At 40.3% G+C, this 20,921-nt stretch overlaps 1 protein-coding gene across 1 annotated transcript; it reads right to left on the bottom strand.

Moving 5' to 3' along the window:
- Positions 1-1,845: 1,845 nt before the first annotated feature.
- tmem161b (transmembrane protein 161B) lies at positions 1,846-18,514 on the bottom strand. Its single transcript, XM_034596618.1, has 12 exons — positions 18,240-18,514; positions 13,526-13,629; positions 12,332-12,412; positions 10,659-10,756; positions 10,390-10,546; positions 8,762-8,913; positions 8,583-8,643; positions 8,324-8,464; positions 7,166-7,279; positions 6,031-6,205; positions 4,795-4,891; positions 1,846-4,694 (listed from the first exon to the last, which is right to left on the bottom strand). Exons 1-12 carry the CDS (start codon positions 18,240-18,242, stop codon positions 4,399-4,401), a joined length of 1,479 nt encoding a protein of 492 aa, XP_034452509.1. The 5' UTR covers positions 18,243-18,514; the 3' UTR covers positions 1,846-4,398.
- Positions 18,515-20,921: the final 2,407 nt, after the last annotated feature.

The following is a 20,921-nucleotide window of genomic DNA, read 5'->3' as shown; positions in this document are numbered from 1 at the left end:
GCACGAGGGCATTTTCCATAAGTAGGTGATGCTGAGGCACAATCACCGTGTTATTGAGCAGTATCACACAAACACTATTTAATCTGGTAAAATAGACGAGAGTTTACAATTCGCCTGGGACCTTGACGGCCCGGAGAGGAGCCACAGTAAACACAGAGAAAGAGGAGCTCATGTGTGTGTAGTCTCCGAGTACAGAATAAAGCAGCGTGGCTTCAGAAGGGGACATCTGTGTGGAACTATTTTTGAACAGGGTCCATCATGTGTATTTAGTGGGGCATATGATCATTGCAAGTACATCAAGCATGAATTCCATGGCCAGGCCATACCGTTGAAAAAACACTAGCTCTGCAGTAAAAGCCAAAAGGATATATAGAGCACATCACTTTAAGCAAGTTCCCAACACATCCCTTAAAAATGTTGTTCGTTTGCTGGGTAGATTTTTTAAAAACGCACACAACTACCGTAAAACAAGAGATCAATTTAGCAATGCACAACATTTGATTTGGAGGGAGAGACACAGTATGTATGGGCCAGAGCAGGGATGTAGTCATCCAATGTTTAAATATGGTCAAATTCTCCCCCCCCCGATAAACTGAATTGTAAACTGGCCGAACAATAATAATAAAACTGTTATGCTATGACGACAAGCAAAAAGGATGACTGGAGAGGAGAGAGGAGAGATGACTGGAGAGGAGAGGAGTGGAGTGGAGAGAGGGGAGGAGGAGAGGAGGAGAAAAGATGACTGAAGAGAAGGTGAGTGTAGGATCAATCCAAACCAATTTGCTAAACCTTTTGCTAAAATAACTGTACTCGTCCTCATAGATCTATAGCAATGCATATATTTCTGTTCATTGTTTAAAAAATAATACAACATATTAAACATTGTGGGCCCAAATGTGTTTGCTGTCTTATTTCTTAAGTCTAGTGTAAACATGCATACATACATGTATATTTTATATAATTTGATATACTTTTGTAATTGTATTTAAAAAATAAATAAATAAAAGTATATATAAAGTTAGATAAAATACACAAACATGTTTATATTATCAAGCACACATTAGACTTACAATACAGTATTAAGCATTGTTTTAAATACAAAATTCACAACACTATATTGTGTGTTAATGAGTTGTGAGATTTTGGTACCTTTTCATCAAAGTTAATATGGATGAATTAAATATCCACTCAATTTCTCTTTTTGGTCATTTGGGAACAATTACCAGAATTAAGTGACATACACCTGTGATTAGTTCGACTTCTTATGGTTTGGTAAGTTGTCTGCGCAACACATTTTATAACTATACATTTTTGAAATCCTCAATAGCCACTGATGAATAAACTTGTATGAAACAAACAGCTGCTGTGTGGCCCTCACAGGACGCGGCCAATCGTTTAATTCGGACCAAATTCAGACTGAAGATTCACTGCCGTACCTGCCAGCCACTAACCAACCTGCCCACACCCTGCCTGAACTCTCACTGCATGACAGGAGAGGCACAGACCGCTGGTCGTCTGGCAGTGAACGTTTTTGTTTCGAGGGTGTAGCTTTGACGGGAATTTCCATAGGAGGGGGTGGGCTGTATCGGTTGCATATTTTCAAAGTGTAGCCTGCTCTTGCGAGTTTTTCCAGGATTACCAACCCCAGCTTTAAGCTGACTAAACCGTGAGCTCTTCTGTCAACTATAAACCAAAAGCTTAGGGATCCTGAGTTTAGGAGTTATCCTAAAGAAAACAAATAACAAGTGCCAGTCGTATCCAAGGATTCATGAATGGACCCATCTCCCTGTTGATCTAATGCTAAGGCCTTATATAACCAATAGAGCATAAGGATCAAATAAAAAGGACGTAGTAAAGAACATAATTTATTTAAGACAAAATCTAAAGCAGAAATAAATACACGGAAGAACAACAACATGTGTGATGTACTCTAAGAACCCAAGAGTGAATAACAACACTTTCAGTGGTAACAAACTGAAGAAACGCCTCATCAGGCCAACGAATTCTGAGAGTTTCTCCAGGTACTTCTTACCTGACCAGACAAAAAAAAAAAATCTGTAACCGATTTGTCAAACACGTTTTCAAAAACTGATTTAATCCATCATGCACTCTATTAACAAAATAAAGTGAATATTGTTAAAATTAGAAATGTTTACAGGCCTCGACATGTGAAATAAATACGAAAAAAACAAAGAAAGGACAAATCAATCAATAAAAAGTCATTAGGATAAATTAGATTTAGTTTAACAGGTAGAATTATGAAAGGGTATGGTGGAGAGGGAAGGAATTGCAGGTAAGGGGGAGGGGGGGGCAGTTAAATCAACTCAACATACAAATCAGTGTTCATCAAAACAATCTAGAAATTAGGCAAGATTGATACATTCATTATGTGCATATTCCCTATGGTTTCAAACAGACAAACTGAGGCTAAGACTTTCGGCATCAGGAGCTTAAATGTGTGATATGGTGCTGCTCTGCTTCATAAAACGTGTTCTGTACACAATGCATAGAGCTGGAATGTGTGAACTGCAGCTCTACGATGACTGTAACGATGAAATGAAATTTGCCAGAGAACCACGCATATGTAATTGGTCTGAGAACACGTACCCTACATTCCTGAATAGAACGGACAATCACAATGACCCAGTGCAGCGTCTGCAGTGACTGCATGAGCTTACACCTATACCCTCTAACTACAGTGTGCAAAGACACTGTGTTTTCATTTAACCAGAACTAGTGATTCTCTCTTTATCAAGATGGATCTCTAGACACCAGCAGACACCACATTGGGACAGGGGGGGGACCAACGTACTTGGCACCATTTCAGAATCAAAACTTATACAAATCCACAATTTGATCAGTTAGAAATAGAATAACAACTAAAAAATGATTGTTCTCAAAAGAGTTTAAAAGCAATGGATGGGTTTAAGTAAAAATAAAACAGGAAATGAGAACAAAGGCGGTAGCTTATCAACAGTGGTTGACATCCTTTCTTCTCGATCGCAATGCCCTTTGAGATTACAGCTGACCGAAGGCAGAGATCCGACACATGCAGACAGATGCAGACGCTACATGTTGTCTGTCAGAAGAACAACCTCAGATTCTCTCATAGCTTCAAGACGGCTCAGTTAAAACCAGGGTGGTCACAATGCAAAATTAAAAACATCACAAATTCTATCATTAAAAAAACAAAACAACCTAAGTTTGTCCTCGATGGCAACTTCAATTAGACACATTTCAAACACATTAGATTCAAGTCAATGAGATGTTCACCCTGGAGTTCAACAATCTCGTGTAACTCTTCTTCAGTTGTCCACACTCAAAGACCCTGGTCAGGTGACGGCTCGTCCCATCCAACCCCCCCACTCCTCTGACTACAAACACAAACGCACCGGCAAAACTCTTAAGACTCTTTCAGATTGCTTTGTGGTCCGTGGCAATGGAATTTTTACATCTGAATTTCAACACAAATATTTTTTTTTAGTTTTTCTCAAAAGACAAACATGAGGCCCCAGAATGGCAGTTATCAGTTTCCCCTAAAAAAAACGTAAGGAAAACATAATTGAAGATGATTTTAGGAGAATAAGAAGTCACAGACCAGCCTCCACAAACCGCTCCAGATTTTATGATATTCTGTGAGCTACGCGTCCTCACTACGTTTTCACTGAGGGAAGCTAGCACTCTGATGGACTGTGATACAGACTGGTTTATAGGTGGTTCCATGACTCTTAATGTCAAGGTGGTGCGCATAACCGCCAGCCAATAAAACTTAAACCTTACAGCATTTATCCAGTCAAGCAGAGTAACTCCAGCTTTTCCTGGATATGTCTGTGATATAAGTCATTGGCGGTAAATTTACAAGGGGACAACAGGCTGAAATCGAACTGTTACTGTCATGCATGAACCTGCAAGAGTGGGATTTTCTAAAGTAAAAGACAAAGTGTCGATGGAACAGTAATGGATTGTAATTGGCATCTGAGATAAAAGTATTATACCTCATATCGTTCAAATTTCATACACAAAATGGATCAGTTCCTCTTGACAATACCAATACACCACTGACACGGAATAATATTCTTTCAACTCGTACCTTTAGTCCATCTGTTATTAAAATTTATAAATCTTGCCCTTCAAATTAAACACTGTGATTGTAGTATTAAAAACAATGACGAGTTCATAGAGTCATCTGTGAAGGAAGCACTGGAAGTTGAACCAGGAGCTCTGATGATATGGTCATTGAGAGGTGGTCAAAGGGAGGGAGGTAGGGAGGGAGGGAGGGAGGAGGTTGACGAGCAGAGTCATCAATCGGCCTCTGCTGCCCCCAATCAGTCCTTTCTGATCAGGCCGAACGTACAGCAGCACTGCGGGGGTCCGGCTGCCACTGCTGGGTTCCTGATGCTATGCCGCCATAAGATACTGATGGTAGAAGAGACCGAAGAGGGAGGTGGAGAAGAGGCAGGCGGCAATCCACCAAGTAAAGAAGGAGAAGAGGCCCCGGAAAAGCGAGGGGCTGAAAACAGTCCGCAGGCCTCCCAGGGCCACCGACAGCTGGGCTACTGACGCCCGGGCTCCTGTTTCTACCACTGAAGCTGGTGTTGGGGCGGCTACTGATGCCTCCCCCATCACTGAGTCAGAGTTCATGTCGTAGGTGCAAGGCAGGTCTTCTTCAAGAGAGACCCACCAGGAGTGTCCACCTGCCGGAGAGCGAGCAAAGGAAGAAAGATCAAACGTCTGGGAAGAAAAATACCAAATAAATCTTTAAAGAGGAAAAACATTGTGCGCTGCATGACTCACCTAAGGTTTTTAGCAGCAAAGTGGTATGCAGCAGTATCACCAGTGGTGCCACATACTGTAGTGCGATTACACACAAGTAGTAAAAAACACGCGCAACCTGAGTGAAAAAGGTGGAAGTGGTGAAAAAGAATAATAACATTAGTTCAGGCTTTTACACAAATTGTTTTAAAAAGTTTAAGTTTTTAACAGAAAACACTTGAAGCTGATGTAAATATCAAATATCAGTTGCATGAGCTGATGACAGCAATAAAATAAATTCTGCTAAAAATGTTTGATAGAACTCAAAACATGATTAAATGTGATGTTTTTATTTTAAAACCTGTCTGTTATATACATAACACTACCACCAATGGGTTGTAACATAGGAGAGCCGGGTCTGCACTAGTACTGAACTTGTTTACAAGTTTACACTAACATCAGGGATTCTGTGGGTTTCAATAAGAATATTTCAGACCATAACAAATTCAATTTAGGACCTATGACAAGTATGAGAGAAATAAAGGAATATCGGAGTCCCAGAATTATTTACACTTGCCCATAATTGAAGATAAAGTGAAGTAGCCAAGTGGAGGATAAACCTCAAAATGCCACGTTATCTCACAAACCACAGATAAAGACAATAGGTATCCATGGCCTTTCCCAAAGAAAAGCTGAGTGTACGGAGATAAATTCTAACTGGGGTGTTGTAGACAGTTATCAGTTCCATGTTGGTCTTGTTTATAGTTATATTACACAGTGTCAATATCTGTATTGTTGATAAAGAACTACAATAAACAGACATTCCAAACTATGCACACCATACTTAGTATTATTAAATGAACCTCAAAGTATTGTACAATTGTACGTTGTATTTTAACATATTTAATTAAATATTTGACTTTTTGGGACCACGTTGAAACCCTGATTGTTTGGGGGAGTTTGAAAAGACAATTACAATTACTGCAAACACCAATTTCCAACTGCACAAAAGTACAATAAAGTATTGTGCCTTGTTCCTTAATTCACAAATACAGGGCATTAAATGTGGCTATATATATATATATATATATATATATGCTATTAATAAAGGGAATACGCTTCTGCAAAGCAAACTACGTGGCTCCAATTAAGAGGAATATAGATCACCCCAATATACGTTCTAAAAGGGATTATTTATATACGTTTGATCATTTTATCATAGAATTACACTGGGGTATAACCATGATTAATGTTGAATAAAATGATTATCTGACTCACCATCTTCTGCAGGTCAACGGTACTTATGCGACCCGCCTCCTTCTTCATCTGGTCCACACCCTTCTGGGCCAGGTTGAGGTAGGCCTGCAAATGATGTCTCATCATAGCGAGCCGGAGCAGACACATCAGTAAGATGGCCCATAAGCGCAGCGTATCATATGTCTGCTCAGTCATCCTGGTAGTAATAAGAAAGACGAGAGAGAGAGAGAGAGAGAGAGAGAGAGAGAGAGAGAGAGAGAGAGAGAGAGAGAGAGAAGATTAAGGGATGACGGCTTTGCTGGCCCGCTAACTCAACCCATCATGTATCTGCTCCATCACTTGGATGGTAGACAGAGACAATGAGACAGAAAGGAAAGATAGTAGGAATAAAAAAAGAGTCATAAACAAGTCAAGACGAAGAAGTAAGAGAGGGTGAGGTTGAGATAAAAAGGTGAAAAGGGGAGTTAGGTAACATGAAAGCCGACTTAGTCAAGTTTGACCTTGAAGCCATCACAGGCTTTCTCCTGCTGTCAGCAGCAGGAGAAAGTTTGACACGTGTCAGGATTCAAACTTGCAACAAATGAAAAAGATGTTTATCTTAGTATGAATAACAAGCTGACAAATGGCAGCAGTTAGAGATGGAACAAAGAGCTTTCCCTCGGGTATGACTTAATATGTGTACAGTCTCATTTAAACCTGAGTAGACAACGTTCCCATTGTGGTAATTTCATCTACGAACTGCAACACATTCCTTATCTCATTCAACCTTCATAAATTCAATTTTGATAACTGCTGTTGCATTGTTTACACCCATTTTCCAGCCACAATTACTTTTATTTTCACAGCTTGGCAATGTTGTCCCATCGCTCCTGTTTGAGTGGCAGGTCATTAGCTTGCCAGGCAGCAACAGAGTCCGACTGGCTGCCAACCAAATACAGATCAATCTACTGGAGGTACGAGGATATGGATCTTTAACAGATTATTGTTTTTCGTGAAATGTTTACGCAATCTAATACATGTGCTACAAAGCAGTTAACCTCTGTCCGATCTCAATTAGGTTAACTATTTAAGATGGTTAACTTAAATTATTATTATAGTGGTAGTATTCTGTACATCTGGGTCAAACAAAAATTGTGAGAAACACATAATTACTTACAAAGGCACACTCTCCTTTCCCAGAGTGGGGTTCATTAGGTAGTCCTTCGTTATGGGCTTCACCCACAGCAGGACCATGATAAGAGGGGACAGGAAGTTGATATGAAGCAGAGTCCTGCAGAAAAGGAGATGTTACAGAAAACACATCAATTATAATGTTAGGTGATCAAATAATCCAACAACTTTGACTCTTTTTTCTTCTCACAATCATCGATAAACCAATGAATTAAAAAGTGGGTAGCTCTCTGTAATCTTTGCTTTTTAATCTCAATTTGAAATTAACATGGAGAGGATAATGGTCCATATTATCAATACGACTGTCCCTGAGAGGGGTGAGAAGATAACTAAGGCGCAGATTTTGTAGGGCTGGGAGATAATCCCTGCTGGTGACAGGGTCTGAGGATGTAAGCTTGTGACAGCTAAAATGGGGAATGGAGGAGGAAGAGGAGGCCAGAAGAGGAGGCCAGAAGAGAAGAGAGTCTGCTATGCCAAAGTGGATTATCTGGATGCAATGTGCTCCCTGCTCTGCACCCCCTATCATGGTTGGAGACATGCCACCCAGTGTGTTCTGAAACAGAAATCTGCCCCAACTGAGGAAGTCTTCATCTGACTCACAAGGTGCTCTCTGGTATCTGACACACTCGGAATAGTAGGAGACAAGTACAACGGTGCTATACTTGCATTCATGGTACTCTAAAATAGGGTAGACTGATATTTGAGTTCTGTGTTTGTGGCCAATTTGAGCACATCAAAACCATAGTCCATAATCCTAGTTCTGATGTTACGGCCTATTCTGTTCATTTTATAATGTTTAATTTTATCTTTTTTGAATTTCTAACTCGTTAAGGACTTGGTAACTGTGTTTTGAAAGGTGCTTTATAAAGTTTATCATTAATAATACAATATTTTCAATATCAGCTGAAACATAAATGAAGAATTCTCTACATCATATGTGATAAAACTAAAAGTTAAATACTGAAGATAATGCTATCAACAAAGTGTGGGATGTGAAACATTTGCAACTGGAAACTAATCTTCAAGGTCATTTTCCACCAAAGACTGTTGTGGCTTCCTAAAGATAAGAAATGAATCAAATGTATTCCATGACAAGAACACGAGAGAAGGCAAAAGCAAAAACGTATTTGTGTGGTGTACTCACTGTGTAAATTTGGCTGTGGTGAGATTGAGTGCATCGAGGTGCATCTGGGCCAATCGTAGACCAGGGAAAGTTAGAAATGCTCCAATCAGGGAGCAGAGCAGAGCTAGGATCAGCTTGAAGGTGAGTTTAGATATAGGACCCCTGTGTAAAAAAAACAAACACACATGGTGATACTACTGTAGTTTCACGAGTCATAAAGAATTCATGAAGGTGGAGAAAACAAAAAACGATACTGCGAGAATACTGATATTGTACTTACTGGGACTCTAAACCCTGGTTCTCCAGAAACTGTAGAGCGCTGTCAGAGAAGTTTGCAAAACCTGGAAATGAAAAAAATTTAATATATTCAGCAGTGACTCACACACCGGGGGTGAAAGTATTAAAATATGGTTGTTAGCAACAGGGTCATTTTAAAGACAAGCCTGGCGGAGAACTCACCGGTCTCAAGACCAAACTCCAGGTAGTTTTCAGTGACGATGAGAATGGCCATGGCTTTGACAAAAAAGAAAAAACCAAAAGTAATACAGAGTGAGCGCTCGCCTCCTTCCTCGAGCCTGAAGTAGTGGGCCGTTAGAGAGAAAAGGGTCTTACTGACGGGACAGAGTCAAGGGAAATCAGCACCAAAAGCACACTGGCATTTAAAGCTAATCCAAAGCGCTTTGCAGATACATTTCTAAATTCTTTTCACAGGTTCAAGGGAACCAGAAATAAGTCTTTGCGATCAACCACCGCAAAACACTTTATAGCACAGTAACAGACAGATATTCACCACACAAAACCATACTCATCTTTTCCCAAGTTCGGGCACACTTAACTGCTCCATGTGAACCCTCAACCCTTTCGTGCCACACAGACCCTGCAACACACACAATATGTGTGAGTACAGAGTGTGTGGGACTGTGGCACCAGTGAGCGCCACCAAGCTCGCAATAGTGTTTTACTCGGCCCCCGTTGACACTGATCGGAAGGCTAAGGACAGAGCGTGTTTCTAAAGTCAACTCCGGTCGCCGCGGAGATGAAACTCCCAGTTCACGGAACATTTCAGGTGACAGCATGCCAATTTTTCACTCCCTTTCAGTCCATTTCAAGAAAGGTATTCAATCCAATACAGTCTTCTTTCTGTCTCTAACCCGTATTCAGTGCTGTGAAGACAGCTGTATAAACACTCGGCAGACGAGTTAGAGCCAGCGTGAGGTTGAAACTAGAAATACAGCCACGTTTGAGCTGTCATGTAGCGGCCTACAATTATGATACAGCCGAGCTGGCCTGTAAACATAGGCCAAGCGTGAGGATATCCAGTCTTTTTTATCATATTTCACTAAACAAGAGGGAGACTCCAGCGGTTTTATCAGTGGACAGGCTAACAGAGCAGTGGAGCTGATCTCCAGGCCAAGAGTCTTAAACATGTCATCAGAGCCGAAATAGGAAAACTGAAATCGAGTGTCCCATTAACACATATATTGCGCCAACATATTCCCTCATCTTCATACTCCAGTGTCATCTGTTCCCAAGTCTGCCCCCCCCAAGCATATCAGCCTGTTGGGCTGTGAAAATTGGGCCTCCAATCTCGGGGGTAGGCAGGAAATGACACACCATCTGACCATAGTGAGCTGGGCCCGAGCGGGAGCACTGGGAAGATTGATCCCTGTGGTTGGTGGCAAGGATAATGCATATTATTTAACCATCATTCAGCGTAGCAAAATAGCAGGTGGCTGTGGAGCATAAAGGTGCTGGCAGCCAAAGCTTTAGCAGTCATTTTACAGCCTCTCACCACCACTGCTGCAACCACACAATCACGCTAGAATGATGCAGACTCTCTTATAGACAACGAGATGTTAACCTATGGCATATACAGGGGCTGTTAGGAAGAATGTAACTTGGAAATAATTGAAAGCCCGAAGGAGAGTCCATAAAACATAGGTTTGCGGAGCTGAAACATTGCATGTTACCAACCAACCCACCCACCCACCCACTTGACGCACAGCAGAAATATGTTCTTAGATTAGTGTGATATGAAAAAAACCAAAAACAAACCAAGATGTAAAGAGTAACTGATGTAAGGATACATGACGAAGGCAAGTACGAGCAGGCACCAGACCACACTGATGTTCATCTCTCCTGAGGGCTGAGCCACGCTGTAGTAGAGTTCTGTTATCAGATAGACCACAGTTGCCGCTACTGTGAAATCCACCAGCCACTGGAACTCTGGGAAGTAGTGCAATGCTGGGGGCACACACAGAGTATAATTAGATCCATACAGCCCAGTATACATGAACATTAAACATGTGAGAATGAAAACTTGGGATTATAGATGTTTGTCCTGTTAGATTTATACCTAATGTGTCGACTTCTGTGATGCATTTCGTCTCCAGCTGTAAGTCTATGTCCTTTGGAACTGTTAGCGGCTTATTGTCAATGTGACCATTGTACTTCCTAAGGAAAAGAGGTGCAAAACAACAAGAGGGGTCAGGAAAACAATGATAGCAACTCCAGAATGCAGCAAATGCAATGTTTGACCATTGAAAAACAGCTTAATGTTGTAATCTTGCAGACATTTGTTTAGGTTTGTTTGGCAACTTGTCTTTCATGCAGATAAAAATAACAAGAGGGTCAATGAACACATTTTTACAGTTTATTTTTTTAGCATGTGTAAAAGTTAACCTCACGGTTCACTTTGAGAACTTTATAAATTACGTGTTTAACCTTACTACTGACAATTTACACAAGAAAACCATATATTTACAGTTGATATCCCATCTCCATTATAGTTAATCCATCACAGATAAAATATGATCCAATATCCAATAGTCAAATTTAATTTATTGCAAAGTTGTGAGCATACACAGTACCCTCTATATTCAATACTTAGCATAGTTCTATTTATATTTTTTGCCACTAATACTTCTGGACTTCCATGACCGAGCACATAGGCGGTGCTAAACCGCTGACAGCAGGTGAATGGATTGCTGTTCTTTAGGTCTGAAGAACTGTCTGGTGGGCCTCCTCAGTTCTGGGCTTTGTTTGTTCAGCCTGGTGTGTGTCTGTGTGTGTGCTCGATTCACGGGACAATACCACTGAAAGACTTTCGGGCCAAACATGCCCCGGACAGATTTCATCTCTGAGGCACCTGACGGGGGGAGAAAGGGGGCTCAGCAGCTCAGGCACCCCTCACTGAGGGAGTCAGATGGTTGACAAAGGGAACGGAGCTGCATGGCACGAGCTGGCAAAAGGACAGTGGTCCATCTTTTCCTTCAAGGGATTACTGAGCATGTGGTGCTGGAGAGCATTGACCTGCCTCATACAGGGTTGGAGAAAGGACTGTGCTACAAAACCGCCTTGAGTAAGGAGCTGGACACCATGTGGAACAGTAAGGATTAGCATTCAGTTGTGAGTTCAATTTGAATTCACATTAAGAGGGCGAGCACAAAGGAAACAGAGCCAAATTCACATTTTCAACATATGGTATAACTTCCACCTGCAGCCATAATGACTGAATAGTAGTTTTTTTCCCCCCCCTTTAATTGCAAAGTGGTCTTAAAGGAAAACCATCCTCCAGAATCAAAGCTTGACATCTGACCACTTTGAAGATATAATGCAGATACAATCCTTTTAAACTGTCATCCCTTAAAATAGCCTTGATAGTAATGGCTCCAAAAAAAACAGGACCAGATTTCCTCACATCCACTAGACGGGGGCCACTTCTAAGCCAAGTTGCTCTGAGCCCAGATGAAGAGTCCGTAAAGGAACAAAACAACAAAAATAGACTTCTGTCTCCTCACTTCAAACATGCCGTAAATGAGCCACACAAACACACATCAGCGTCATCTCCCTGCCGACATGCCTGTGGTCTCCATCCATCTCATACGTCTGCGTCTCATCTTTGCTTTCCTCTCTGATGAAAGGGGTGCCTTTCGTACCTGCTCTGTGCCACCGCATTTCCCCAGCCCCCAAACAATAGCCCTTCTTCATTTCATTTCTGCAACCCCCCCCCCCCCCCTCACAACCTACCTGTCTTTCCTCTTCTGTCCTTTTTGTTTCCCTGCTAAGCTCCTCAGCTCATCTTCCGTGGGGTGCTGATACCACCGCAGACTGTGAACAAAGAAAATGAAAGAGATCAGGCTCAGACTTGTACAGAGAAGGAAACAAAAGATATAATATAATTAAAATCTAAGTTTTAGGGTTAGAAAAAAACTAAACAGACTTAAGTTAGATTTCCTGGCCAACAATATAATTATTAACACATACTGACTAAGAAGATTAATAATATCGATTTTTGACGATGGAAAGAGAAGGAAGTGGATTCAATGTTAGATGTAATGAGTAATTAATACTGTAAAGTCACCCTCTCTTCACTTCCATTTCTTGTAGGAATAAGGGAATTTCACTTACTGTTAAAAGCTTAAATTGCCTTTTCATTACACCTTAAAGAAATATCGAAAATCTCTTTGGAAAATGCTCTTGAAAGCAGTGACATTAAGTCTTGATTCTACGAAACATGACTCAAAGCCTCATTTTGTAACAGCTCTGAGATTAATGAATAACTCCTGAAAAACAAACACAAAACAGACACTTGTGAGACGCTTTGCAACATCAGTCCTTAAGGTACCAAGCTTGAAATAGGAGGTAATTTAGGAGCTTTCTTTAACTTCAACTTTTTTTTTTAAGAAACCCTCCTGTCAAAGCATCCTGAGAAGCACGCTGTGTGGCGGAGGAGGATAGAAAGAGCACAGCTTGTTTTTCCCCCTGTATATTTATTTATTATGGAAAATTAATTACAAAGTATTCTGGAGGGACACTTCAGGCCTACTGCTTATGGCAAAAAAGTTTTCAAAAAATGTTTCAGCAGTGCCCTGAAAAGAAAAATTAATGAATTATTAAACGTGTTCCAAAAATCTGTTTACTGAAAAACATATGTGACACTAATTAGGGGAAATGAGGCCAGCACTATATTTGTATGTACTTTTCTCTCGGGTCATCCCGATATTTCAGTGCCCTTTGGTCTTTGCAGTGTGATTTAATGATTCTTTTACTTCTTCAATCCAAACTGTTTGGAACACTCTCCCATCTGAGTAAACATTTTGATGCCCATTGTTCTGGACTCGTTTTGAAATAAACTTCTCAGAAGGCAAAGGAAATTGGAGAAATGAAACAACAGCACTTGGAAGAACTATTCAAAACAGCATGTATGGGATTTTACATTACCTGCCACTGCAGAGAAGCCATCTTGCGAAGGAATAATGAGGTATTATTTTTTGAATTACACTGGCCATTACCATGGTAACCACCAGCTGCACACCGATCACACCCTGTGGAAATGAGATGGGGGTTTAAAAATCACATTTAAACAGTAATTATACATGCCACAAAGCACTTACACACATGAAGTATGGGTTTATATGGACTAATACGTACTGGAGCATGTCTTCTCAGATTAAAAAGAGTTTAAAATGCAATTTAAAGTCTTTTATCAATCTCATATCAAAAGTCTTGGCATTACACCTTAACTGCAAAATGCTCAGTGAATGCCGTTCTTTATCTTGCTGATAGCGGGGCCACAGATGTTCTTCCAACAAACATGTTTGCAGCACAGAGAGATTAATGATTACTATAAGACTTTGTTTGAGCAAGTTCACACTGCCTCTAATGTATCTCAGGACAATTAAATTCCTTGGCAATGTAATGAAAGGTGAGATCATAGATTTGGTTATAATGGTGCTTCTTTGCCCTGCTAGCAGTGAAGCCTAAGATGATGTGCGTCCAAAGTTTTCAGATGTGAATATTCATGGTCTCCAGAGGCTTCACCTTCAGGTCAAAGACTCCATTTGTATCTAGGTGCACACTGCGACTACATTTGGTTAATTGTTTCAAGAGGATGAACCCCTTTGATTTGAAAAACAACAAGGGCCTTTCCATCAGGCCAAGAGCCTGATTTAAAAGCACCAACACATTATGGGCTGGATGGTTTCAATCAGATTTACTTTGTAAATAATACTGTACAAGTTGTTGAAAGATTAGACTCCACAAACTTTATCAAGAACTCAAACACAGAATGACCTTCATTTGTCCATGAATACAAAGGGATTAATCACTTCAGTGTTAGCCGGTCAAACAAAACAAAAAATGTAGATGTGCCACATTACTAAAAACAAATGATTTAAAGCTGCTATGTGTGTAATATGGCGTCTTTTGAAGTAGAACCAAAAAGAAAACTTAAATACTGAAGCATCAGCAGTCTTCCAGGTCACCTCCATTACCATTCTGACATCCATTTCCAAGTTCCTTAAATAACTGACACTTTTATTCATGTTGCTATGATGACTGTCAATCATATGAGCCAGATAGCCGGAACCAGATGACCCCAACAACTCTCATGTGGCATCACAGTAAACAATATGGTGCCTGGGATTCCCCACTACTCTGCAGATTATAAGATGCCTCTGGTGCGATGAGATTTCAAGTCAATTTGCAGCAAGCAGCAGACCCAGTGTTGGCTGACATGTCGATCTAAACCTTGAGGTGACTGAGCTTTGGCAACCAGGGGAAACAACCAAATAGTAACACCATTAATATATCTAGTTACCAGATTAGCCTTTTTTCTTTTTTCTCTATGTAATGTAAATATAAAATATCATGGTACAGTATAGTGATTCAATTTCAAATCAATTATAGAGTGACGGATGATTAGTAACATTCGCCGACAACTAAGACCCAAAATCAAAATCAAATTACCACTTTTACCTTGATACCAGACATGTAATGGTAGCTATTTTGAAACACTTCCACAACAAACTGTAAGGGATTTAGTTAATAAATCCCCAATTACTGTAATCTGAGTGAATTTATTTGGGTTAATACAATGATCACTGAACTACACTCGGCCAGGAAACTGTCACAATGTCAGCCGCCACGTGCCCTGGAGAATGAACAACTAGCACCTGCCACAGGAGGTAGATCGCCAAAGACTTAGTAACACAAGGGGCTCAACATCAACCCAGCACTTTTGGATCAATATTCACTTAGGCTTATGAGGCCAAAATCATTACCTTCATGCTGCGCTTTTATCCACTCACTGTAGGGTAAGGTCTGCGGGCTGGCCCATCTCTTTGGCTATCAGTAGGAATTATTGATATCTGTGCCTGCCCCCACTTGAGCCAAGAGAACCAATTAGAGAACTAATCTCCCCTAAAAAAAATGTTTTTTTTCTCTTTGCCAAAAACAGTCCCATGTCTGGGCTTGCACCTATAGGCATGCACCAGTGAATCTACACTTACAAGCTCATCACAAAGTCATGTGGCCTTCTTTGTTTTGTCAACATGATGTTTACACAACAATGAAGTTCAGTGGGCTTATCTTCACCCATTTGGAAGTTATTTTGGACACGTTGAGTGATGGCAATGTGACAGTGCCATATGATAATATGTTAAGATTAAATTTCTTCAACTGAGAAAAAACTACAATAATTTACGTTGATGCATGATGGATAAGAATGGATTGTCATTCTTCATTTCACAGAGGACTGTAATTTTTGTGGTAATGGATATAAAAATACCAATTTCACTTCTAATGTGTAACTTGGTGTCAACCGTGAGACTCATTAGTCCTTTTATGCATAGAAGGGAAATTTAAATCAGGACTTGATCTCTTTAAAAAGTAAGATACTGACTCTGCTGACATGTGTCAACTGGGTCAGTCTCTTATTCACCAGCTGCTTGGCCTATTCTGGCTATAATGAACCATACCCTATATGCCCTTATGTTACTACTGATGATGTTGATACCACTACTTAATATGGCCGGCTTGTTCACTGACACGATATTTTACAATAAGTGATACTTTTGGCGATCCTATGGCTAGTTGAATGTGCTGGTGTAACATTGCATATGTCCTGCTTCTACCCTAATGCTGGACAATAAGCAAACATTCATCATACAGAGCAACTCTGTCACTGATACTGTTAGACTGTACCAGGTGTAGAAGGAGGAAGGGAATGACGTCTAGACAAGAAAAGTGATGAGGCCAGACCTGTACAGTAGACCTAGATTTTAGATTGGTGGTGGAGATCTCCAGTGTCACCAGGCATGAGATAAGCTCCAAAAGCTTAAGTCAATACCTCCTCTGGAGTCACAGGGGGGGGGGGAGTGGGTGCCTATAATTTGACAATTATAGTGACCAGACACAACCTCTCTGACTCAAGATATTTCTCCATGTGAGTAATGGTCATGCTATATAGGTCAAAAGCAGAAAGCCTTAGCTTGGTGGATGCTGACCATTCGCTGTGGGGGAGCTGCAAGGATCTCAGGCCTGGGGGAAATTGAGCCAGCATGGGACTCCCTTATCTTGCCCATGCCGCTTCACCCCCTCCACACAACAACCAAATGAAATCTGTAGGGGGTTGAAAGTGGGAGCTGCAGCGATAACCACCATATCAATATAAGCTCAAGTACCTCACAACTATTTGCTAGGAAAACTAACTCTCTGGCAGTGAAACCCCTTATTGACCGAGACTTCCTCAATTTTATTCATCTTGACTACTCTTGGGTCAATTTAATCCTGCTTTGGCAGTAAACTCTTAAAGTATTGACTGTTGGAAGTCCAAGACCACATATTATAATATTACTAATGCTGTGGTTAAGATGAGTCTATACTTTAAACACTGTGGCTGAGGGGTAGAGTGGTTGTCCTCCAACCAGAAGTTCGGCGGTTCGATCTTCAGTCTTCCTCATCTGTATGCCGAAGTGTCCCTGGGAAAGATACTGAACCCCATTTGCCCCTCATAGATGTTGAATGTACTTATTGTAAGTCGCTTTGGATAAAAGCATCCACCAAATGACATGATGTTATGTTACTTACAAAAAAAGGCCAAATAAAACTATAACAAATAGTGTGATAAGCAACTAGATGGTATCCAGGATGTTTGTCATTTTACTCTTTGGCTGAAGTTTTCTTTTTCCCCTCCATCTCCCTTGATATTACAGGATGGTGGCACTACAATGAACTGGAAATACCCATATCTAATCTGATTGTTCTACCTTCTTAATTTGAAGAATGAATAACCACCTGTCTAGCAATCATTTACACATTCGTGAAATCCTCACTACTGTCCTTTCCGGCAGTAGCTGCTGCAACAGATGATAACATTCAGCAGGGGAGAATAATACAAATCAACTCATCTAATGTTCATTATGTAAACACAGCACACAGACAGCATCCCATCTAAAAGTTGATACTGACAATTCTGCTGCTGCAAGTTTAGATTCTAAACATCAGCGGTATTTAGGAGGGACATGTTGAGATTATTACACTGTCATGGATGCAATTACTGCAGCAATGACCACAAATGTAATTACAAACCTGCAGTGCACATCTATTATTTTCTCTCGATACATTTAAGTCTTTAAAAATGCTTGTGAAATCATGAATACACTGAATACGCTTTACAGTTCCTCTGAGGGCATCTTAAGGTCAAACTGAGACAGGTGAGGTGCGTGAACACAGCTCGTCTTCTCCCATAGGTGCCCTGCTGCCAGGTGACTGGCATGCTAACAGCTAATGCTGGTGCAGTTCATGCAAATATAGCACGTATCTTCCACTTCTACCCTGCAAGATTAGCCACTGTTAGCACTTCACAACAACATATGCGACCGAACCCCTTGGAAAACGTTACATTTATACGCTTGTTAGCATCACTGGGCTGCAGTCGGTGTATGGCTAACGCTAGCTACAATGCTACACTGGCTAGCCGGCTACAGGCACCTGTTCTGGCTAGCAAGCTAAACCATCGTTAACACAATGACACGTTCACTGAAAACATGGAAGACGTCAGAAACATCGAAAGGGGGACATGCACATCGGAGATGATGCAGCATCAAGGCATGAGGAGAAAGCGTTGCGTTCAGGTGCTCCGTGACACACTCACCATGTTGATGCAGTGAAACGGACTCTACCCCGACAACACTGAGCAGCCCGAGTCGGAAATGAGGCGGCGAGGAGCACATAAGACCTTCGTGCGATGTTTGTGCACCAAATGAAGCGGGTGTCTCATTCAAACTGTCTTCGTATCATCACAGACACGGGTTACATCGTAGATTTACCCCTAAAAAAATCAATGGACTCAGCCTCCGATCCTCGGTATTTTCAACTGCAATAGAGGTCACGCTGAAACTCTGGGTAAGAAGGGGTCCTCGGATTTGCCTGTCCCGCGAGAGAGAGAAATTACGATTAAAAACTATATATTTTGTTGCATATCGAGATTTAAACAAGACCCTACACTATTAAGAATGCATATATAGTCTGAAAAAAATTATATTACTTAAAAATAATACAGGATTTAGTATTTTTGGACAGGATTAGTATGCAACACCGCAAGTATGAAATAGGACCCCCTTAACCGGAAGAGAGCAGAGTCCCTGCTACACACGACAGATCGGCAGTGAGACAGTGGATTCAGCGCAGAGGTGATGCTGACAACACAGGGTCACAGCTTCATCTGCATCGATCAGTCCGTCGCTGTGTGATTATTCACAACATGTTTATGTGTGACTGTATTTGTTTGCAAACCAAACAACCAAACACTGTCTCTGAGCGTCATTAAGCTGAATGTTGACAGATGTTTCCCTCACAGACTTTACCATTGTGGCATCATCAAGAAATACAGAGTTATTAACCACATGTATTAAATCTTATTAAATATTTTATCTTATGATATAGATGTGTATAGTTATAATAATATATTATCACAAGGTAGGTCAGTAGAAAATGCTACAGCAATGTAACCCCACCAAACTCAACTAAATTATTTTAGAGAGATTCAAATGTATCTTAAGTCCTTTAAACCTGTGGTCACAGATGTTCCCTAAGTTATTCTATGATCCTATAGGGCCTCATGGTTTTGATTTTTATTTTATTGTCATTATATTTACATTTAACATGAAACTCCATTCTATGCACATACAACCCACTGATCAATAGTGATGTTTATTGGGCTTTGTATCCAGATGGCATCTATAAATGAGTTTAACCTGATTACCTTTACACCTGGTATAAAGTGTCTAATGTTGAAAGCAACTGCATTCATGCATATGTTCAATGTGGTCACATTGTGCCCCTGTGTACCCATCCATCTGTCCTCTAGGCATCTTGGGTTCATTTACAGCTGCTATTTTATGTGGTCAAGCTCTATCAAGTTGTAATCAAATCACCATAATACATTTTAATGCCATGTATACATGGGGAATAAATCATGAGTTGCTTGTTTTTCATTTTTGCCCTTTATTTTTGCCCTTTTTCTGAAAAATAGCAGGCCGGGAAAAACTGAATACATTGACAAGAGCCAACCATCGCTCTTTAGTATTCCTATTTCATCATACTTTGTATAAAACATTAAAACACTTAAACAATGTATTATTATTATATCAATTCTGTAATAAATCAATAAATACTTAAAAAGGAAAAAAATATATTTTGATACATATAATTTATCAAATTACATTGTAAGCTCATACTTTTATATGTTGAACACAACTTTAGAAGCAGGACTATACTTCCGATAAGTAAACACTGAGTAGTTGTTTCATCGCTTCAAATGACATTTGTTCTGTTTCTTACTGCTCCAATGGTTAAAATGTGTGAATGAAATAACCCTGAGGAATCGAGTGTAACATTCCCAGTAAATCACATCAGCTGGATTGTGTACAGCAACTATCTCAATGAAGTCAAGAAGCTCTTTGATTCTTTAATTCTTGATATATTTGATTGAGGATAAAATGAGACAAACCAAGTTTTTAAAAAAACATAAAAGAAATGAAATATAAGAATAATACTGAGTGTGCATTTTGTTTACAGCTTGTCTCGGAACAAAAACAGCTGCTGAACTCTCAAACTCGGAATTTGTGCATTTGTGTTTGCACCTGTACACACAGTGTGGCATGCACATCAACATGTGGACTACGCTATAACATTTGCCCATGCGCATTGAATGTTTAAGCCCTCCTCTCTTAATGCAGGGATACCTACCCCACCCCCTTGATGCATCGTACCAGTCGCTCATGGCACACACACTGCAGGACTGTGCTTCAACACAGTCTCAATCAAGTCTCTTGCACATTTCCCCTTGTTTAAAGAATTACTATTCTGCCTCCAGGCCGGGGACGTGTCTCAATAACGATCTGCTCTTTACTAATGATGATGTCATCAGTAAATTCAATTAAGCTAAAAGGGATGCAGGAATTCACGCGAGCAAGAAAAAACTACATCAGGACACATCAAATATTACAAATTTTAAAACAGGATATCGTTTCGCAAAAGTGACTCTGGAGACAGACAATGATTTATTTCAGTATCTGGGTTATTCCATATATTTCACACTGATTTCCTTTTCATTTATAATTGAATGGAGTCTCATACTGTACATTCTCCTTGTTGTGTTCCATATCACACTCAGCACTGTCTCTGCTGCTTGTTTGAACTCTATTCTCTCTGGAGCTTGTGTTTTTTTCCCCTCCTTTTCTTATTCAGTGTTGTCTGTTCTTTTTAGTCAAGCTTGATATTTTTAGATGAAACATAATAGGCAGGATCTTCAGTGTACTGTGAGAGTTTCACA

Source organism: Hippoglossus hippoglossus, chromosome 9 (assembly GCF_009819705.1).
Source record: "Hippoglossus hippoglossus isolate fHipHip1 chromosome 9, fHipHip1.pri, whole genome shotgun sequence".
In the NCBI taxonomy this organism is placed as follows: Eukaryota; Metazoa; Chordata; class Actinopteri; order Pleuronectiformes; family Pleuronectidae; genus Hippoglossus; species Hippoglossus hippoglossus.
Note: the sequence above shows the minus strand (reverse complement) of the source record. Positions and strands in the feature narration are given on the sequence as shown.

Excerpts from the sequence above, each read along its gene's own strand:
- tmem161b (XM_034596618.1), bottom strand. Across the intron at positions 10,547-10,658 it reads CACAGAAGTCGACACATTAG|CATTGCACTACTTCCCAGAG; the intron begins GTATAAATCTAA and ends GTGTGCCCCCAG. Across the intron at positions 8,914-10,389 it reads CTCGTACTTGCCTTCGTCAT|TAAGACCCTTTTCTCTCTAA; the intron begins GTATCCTTACAT and ends CTGTCCCGTCAG.